This window comes from Gekko japonicus, unplaced genomic scaffold (assembly GCF_001447785.1).
Source record: "Gekko japonicus isolate JY-2015 unplaced genomic scaffold, Gekko_japonicus_V1.1 scaffold3723, whole genome shotgun sequence".
Taxonomy (NCBI): Eukaryota; Metazoa; Chordata; class Lepidosauria; order Squamata; family Gekkonidae; genus Gekko; species Gekko japonicus.
The window spans coordinates 23,715-30,303 of NW_015166543.1; the positions used below are offsets into that span (position 1 = coordinate 23,715).

The following is a 6,589-nucleotide window of genomic DNA, read 5'->3' on the forward strand; positions in this document are numbered from 1 at the left end:
AGCAGGAACTCCTTTGCATATTAGGCGACACACCCCTAATGTAGCCAATCCTCCAAGAGCTTGCAGAGCTCTTCTTACAGGGGCTACTGTAAGCTCTTGGAGGATTGGCTACATTAGGGGTGTGTCGCCTAATATGCAAGGGAGTTCCTGCTACAAAAAGAGCCCTGGCTTTCCGTGGAGGGAAGTTATCCTAATAAACCCACAGCTTTGCAGATGATTTTACTGGTTTTCATTTTGCTGGCTTCAAACAAACAAACAAGCAAAAATTTACTTATTCTTCTCACCTTGACTCAGAGAGTTCTCCTTCTTTCTGTGTTATACCTCTGAGGATGCCAGCCACAGCTACTGGCGAAACGTCAGGTCCCACAATGCCAAGACCACGGCCAGACAGCCCGGGAAATCTACAGCAACAAATAAAATTTTTATTTATTTAATTTTTTTTAAAAAAATTGTATCCCGCCCTCCCCGCCGTGGCTTGCTCAGGGCGGCTTAGAGAATATATATAAATATCAAAACAAGAAGTTGAGGGCAAAAATAAATAGATAGGCACCAGCTTGTGGTTTTTCAATGAAACCCAATTTTGTTAAACCTTAGCAGAGTTTAGTGAAAGATGTATAAGTTCCCCTGTTCGCTGTTCACACCTTCTCTCAGCCGCTATAAATGCTTTCCTCCCTTCATCGGAGGGCTGAGAATGCTCTCTCAAAAGCTGGAATCTGCCAGCTTGTGGTTTTTCAATGAAACCCAATTTTGTTAAACCTTAGCAGAGTTTAATGAAAGATGTATAAGTTCCCCTGTTCGCTGTTCACACCTTCTCTCAGCCGCTATAAATGCTTTCCTCCCTTCATCGGAGGGCTGAGAATGCTCTCTCAAAAGCTGGAATCTGAGAGGGTGTTCGTGGATCGTGTCACGGAGGGCATCACTCCTGTCTTGGTCAAGCAGCCAATTGGCCACAGCTCCCTCTGGTGGTCAGCTGATGAGCCCGTGAGATTCTAGGTTTGAAGTGGTCTGCCCTGCCACATCTCCAAACAGCCACTGTTCCTGCCTGGAACTCCGCAGTGGCTTAAGTCTCCTGAGACTCCTCTGTGGAAACCACAGTTACATCCTGCTTGGGGGGGAGCCTGTTTCCTTGGAGAAATTTGGCTCTGGGGACTGGGATGTGACCCCCCCCCCCGCCCCCTTTTTGCCTTTCAGAAAAAGCTAGAAAACCTGAAGAGTTTAGATCTTTTCAATTGTGAGGTCACTAACTTGAACGACTACAGAGACAACGTCTTCAAACTCCTTCCTCAACTCACATACCTGGACGGCTACGACCGGGATGACAAAGAGGCTCCGGATTCGGATACAGAAGGCTACGTGGAGGGCCTTGACGACGATGATGAGGAAGATGAAGATGGTACGATGCCTCATTAGTTACCTTTGCCTTTTTGGGAGGGGGATATCCTGGCAGCTTATGGGGTGCAGCAGTTGGAGACTGTGGGCTAGGACCTGAGACACCCCTGCTCGAAACCCCACTCAGTCATGGAAGCTCGCTGGGCGACCTTAGGCCGGTCTCTCTGTCCGCCTAGCCCACCTCACAAGGTAGCCTGAGGAGAAAAATGGAGGAGGGAGAACAGAGGGTGTGTCACCTTGAGCTACCTCAAGGAATGATGAATTAGGAAGGTGAACAGTTTTGTGTGGTAGAGTCGCCGGGACCTTGTCACAGTAATAACACGCAGGCGTATCCTGAAGAAAACCAAGCAGAAGAACCACTGGCTATAGCTAAACAGAATGTAGATATATATAGAAAGACATTCAATAATACAATAATGGCCAAGGTGTAACCAGAGTACAGAAAAAGAGAACGGCGTCCCAAGTATTTCACTGTGTCTCACTCCAGTTGTATGGTGGTGTCATAGTCCAACTTGACGTGCATTCATCATGGAGTGGACACATTCAGAAATTCCATCAGTCACAGAAAGCCATAGAGAAGACGCGTGGTTTTTGTTGCATCCTGAAGAAGGCACGTAGAATGCCCAGGTGGTGGGAAAGCTCAGATGAAGGAAGGCAGTAATGAGACTGAGAGAATCACAATATAAGACAATGTATCAAAGGAAGCATAAGCTATTGTGATAAGATTACGAAATACTTTTACTAACATAACACACCCTATAATACCAGAAAACCATAGTTGTGTGGAAACAAACATACAATAATCCTCTTGTTTATAAGACTATAAAGTCTCTTAATATGCAGAACTGTTTCTGAAAATAAACGGTTTTCCAGACTCCTGTCTTGTTGTTTGTAGATAGTAGAGTACTTGCATGCATGACCAGCAGTCGACTATTTGCCAGTTTCACAATGGTTTCCTCAGGCACACAGACCAGTTAATTCCACAATAGAATGCTGGCTCCAATAATTCAGAAAAGCTTCTTTGGGGCACAAAAGCCTCCACACCAATTTTCAAAAGGCAAAATGCTCAAGAGTGGCTAGTAACTGGTCTGTGTGCCTGAGGAAACTATTGTGAAACTGGCAAATAGTTGACTGCTGGTTGTGCACGCAAGTATGCTACTATCTACAAACAAGACAGGAGTCTGGAAAACAGTTTATTTTCAGAAACGGTTCTGCATATTAAGAGACTTTATAGTCTTATAAACAAGAGGATTATTGTATGTTTGTTTCCACACAACTATGGTGTTTTGGTATTATAGGGTGTGTTATGTTAGTAAAAGTATTTCGTAATCTTATCACAATAGCTTATGCTTCCTTTGATATATTGTCAGATGAAGAAAGGGGCAAACCAGAAGAGCTTGGATCCCTCAACACATCTTGGCAAAAGGAAAGCATTTCTGTCCAGAACTCCTCACTTCTATCCGCGGTTTAACGTGATTCCCTGGAGACCCACCCCTACTCCCAGGAAAAGCATCGGGGAGTGCTGGAGGTGGCTGGGGGAGAGAAATAGCTGAAAATAACACACACACACCCGCTTTAATAGAAATTTAGTGTGGAAGCATATGATTGCCATAGTAAACTCCACTGTCGGCTTCTGCAAAGGATTATAAGATCAGTCTCTCATCAGCTGTGAGAATGTTGAGCGTTGTGAAGGCACACCCCATTTTTTTTTGTATAATACTTTTTTATTAGGCTGAGCGTTGTGAAGGCACACCCCAATATTTTTTTGTATAATACTTTTTTATTACGTTTTCATGTCCAAATACATATTTAAAAGCTAACAACAAAGCTTCAAAAAGATTTGTAACAATAGTAAAAACAAGTAAGCAACAGTTTACAACATGAACTGAGTGATTTACAGGTATGCATTTTTCTTTGCTTTCCAGGTGGTAAAATTACATAGTGATATTAATAGCTATATTGTAGATGATGACCCAACAGGATTAATCTGTTCTTTACCTTTGAAATTAAGTGACCCACATTACCAAAGCCACAAGGCATCCATCACTGGAGGGATGTCCTGTTAGTTCAGGTAGTTCAGGATAGGGAGCCAGATTGCAGTAAAATTGGTGCGAGTGGGACATTTATCAAAACGCATAAGATCATCTGAGAGTTTCGCCATTATAGATCAATCCCACAGCTTTTTATGCCATTGAGAAAGAGTGGGTGTCATTGTCGTTTTCCAATGGACACACCACATTTTGAAGTTGATATTGTAAATTGGAACACTCCGAGACTGGTTTTCAGTTGATTCTCTTCAAGTCATTGGTTCCGACTTGGTAAAACCATTTTGGTGGAAGGCAGACCAAATGCAACTGGCTTCTCTCTGCACCCAGCCCCAGGCAGAGTGGCTCAGAGGGGCCTAGCCCCGCCCCGCCCCCATGCCTTCTTCGGGATATTGCTGTGACGGGGTCCTGGCGATCCCATAGTTCTTTTGGAACCGTCCCAGTGTTCCTTTTTGGAACCGTTGGAGCAGCTATTTTCTGGATACCTTGTTTTTCTTCTTTGTATTGTGAGGCAGACTGAGCACCTTGGGAGTGTTTTGGACTTTGTGAGCCATACACAGGACTGTTTAATCGTCTGTGCCTTGGTTATGATTTGTATATTGTATGAATCATTTTGTCTAGGATTTGACAATTGTATAAATGACCCAAATGCATGCGCAGAGGGTCAGTCCAAAAGGCACCTTGCAACTATACAGAAGCACAGTGGAAACCTTGGCCACCAAGCACTGGCCCAACCCCAGGGCGGTGCCTCTGCTGGTGGTAGGCAGACAAAGTGACTCATGACGTTGCCTGCTTTTTGTAGAAGAGGAATACGATGAAGATGCTCAGGTAGTAGAAGACGAAGAGGAGGAGGAGGAAGAGGAGGAAGGAGAAGAGGAGGATGTAACCGGGGAAGAGGAGGTAAGAAGTTGACGTCCAGCGTGGATGTGGATTGAGTAGCGGCAATAGAACAGGAGGGAATTTTTTAGGGTGGGGGAGAGAGACTTGTTGACCATCCATAATTCTGTGAACTTTACAGTCCTGTGTAGAAAGATTTCCCCCACACACACAACTCCAGCGGACCTTTTCCCCTCTTTCAAAACTAAGTTTTTAAATAGCTTTGCCAGTTTGGTTGAATCGTGGACCAGAATGAAGCATGTCTTTTCCGCTGTCTCTCCCTGTCTTCCCTTAGGAGGATGAAGAAGGTTACAATGATGGTGAAGTAGACGATGAAGAGGAGGATGAGGAAGCCGGTAAGGACAGGCCTCGGACAAGAGGAATAGCCCCCTTCTCATTAGCACCACAGTGCTCTCTCATAAGGCAAACCCAGAAATTGACGAGAAGATTCGTTCGGTTATGCACAGATACGTCCGTGAAATTCAGGCTTCTGTGCTAGACAAGTGGGGTCAGTTCTGAGTATTCCACCGGGAGGGGCTGCTTTGCAGACCTCTGCCAGCCTCCCTGGCGAGCATGGCTCCATCCCAGGATGGTCTTCGTGCAGTGGCCTCTTCCTGCCAATATTTCTTTGGTCTTTTCCTGAATCGCTGATGCTGGCATCTTCTTTATGTGTTCAGTCCTCCCAAGTTGCATTCTTGAGACAGAAGAGCAGTGTAAAAACGTCAAAAAAGGGCAGGCTCCAATGGCAGTGGCCAGACTTCACCAGAAAGCTTAGCCCCTCTGGGGCGGGGGGGGGGCCTGGGTGCAGAGAGAAGCCAGTTGAATTTGGGCGGCAGACCGTAGTAGCAGTCCACTTTGTGGGACTGGGGGAAAGGGCTGACTGCCTGCAAAGTCAGGCACCGGCCAGTTTGGTGTAAGTGGTTAAGTGCACGGACTCTAATCTGGGAGAACCGGCTTTAATTCCCCACTCCTCCACTCGCAGCTGCTGGATGACCTTGGGCTAGCCATAGTTCTGTCAGAGCTGTTCTTGGAAAAGAGCAGTTTCTCTCAGAGCTCTCCCAGCCCCGCCTACCTCACAGGGTGTCTGTTGTGGGGAGGGGAAGGAGTTTGTAAGCCGCTCTGAGACTCCGAGTGAAGGGTGGGGTATAAATCCAATCTCTTCTTCTTCTGCTTTGCCACGGGTCTCGGCCATGGGCAGGGGGTTCCCCGTGCTGTCTGACAGCCACGGAGAAAGGAGAATTTCCGAATGCGTTGCTTCTCCCAGCATATGTGTTGCAGGGAGTGACCCAACTACATGGGTCAAAATTTCCCCAGTTGCGGAACTAGTGATTGTGGCTCGGTCAGCGTCACCCCACGTGATCGGGGGGGGGGGCACCACAGCAGACCCCTAACCCTCCCTTGTAATTTCCTTGTGCAGATGAAGAAAAGGGGCAGAAGAGGAAACGGGAGGCAGACGATGAAGGCGACGAAGAGGACTAAGCTCAAAATAACCTATTTTGGAAAAGCAGAGTTTCCTATTGTGATTTGACTGTTTCTACCCTGTATTTCCCCCATCCTGGACTTCTCCCTCCCCCCTCCCCCCCGGAGTGTAATGTTGCTGTGGGGTCAAGAGGGAAGTAATAATTAGGGTGGGTGAGAGAATTAAAATACCATTTTTTAAGAAAAGAAAAGCCCCCGCCACTCCTCTGGGTTTTTTTTGGGTTTCTGATGAATTTCCTTTTGTGTCCGTCTTTGCTTCCAGTTTCCGCAATAGCAGATATAAAGAAAGTGGTAAAATTTTGTTTCTTCTTGGAGTGGAACGATTTTGGACAGATTTTTGGGTTTTTTAAAAAAGAAAAAAACATTTTAAAAAAACGAGCAAGCAGATTTCCATGCATGACGCGAGGTTAGTCTAAATGGAGACAGCGGTGAGATCTCTTTGGGTCCTTAGAATTGATGGCTTTTGCCGGTCTCTGAGCATATTGTAAGTAGTCCCCCGCTCTCCCCTTCTCTTCTGGATGCAGCAAAAGCATTCCGGCCACAGCCGCAGGGATGCAGACAGCATCTTGGTATATCAAGTGTTTTCCTTTGTTGCCTGTTTGTCAATGACTGCCGTTTCCAGAAAGAAAAAAAAACCCTCCCTGTATTTCCTGTAGGCAACTTTTTACTTTCCTGTTTGTAAATAGTGACCAAATATATATATTTTTCCTTTAATTTTTTTCCCTTTTTATTTGGTTTGGGGATAACTTTGGAAATTTCTTTTGGGTCCCCCCCCCCCACGCTTTACCTCCCCTCCCCAT

General features: G+C 45.8%; 1 protein-coding gene across 1 annotated transcript in view; it reads left to right on the plus strand.

Moving 5' to 3' along the window:
* Nucleotides 1-6,581, plus strand: part of ANP32A (acidic nuclear phosphoprotein 32 family member A) — a gene marked incomplete at its 5' end in the record, with an annotated part of 11,179 nt that extends 4,598 nt beyond the window's left edge. The window contains 4 exons of the mRNA XM_015412334.1: nt 1,192-1,393; nt 4,237-4,334; nt 4,606-4,666; nt 5,728-6,581. Coding sequence (XP_015267820.1) covers nt 1,192-1,393; nt 4,237-4,334; nt 4,606-4,666; nt 5,728-5,789 — 423 coding nt within the window. The remainder of the gene's footprint in view (nt 1-1,191; nt 1,394-4,236; nt 4,335-4,605; nt 4,667-5,727) is intronic.
* Between the last annotated feature and the right edge of the window lie 8 nt (nt 6,582-6,589).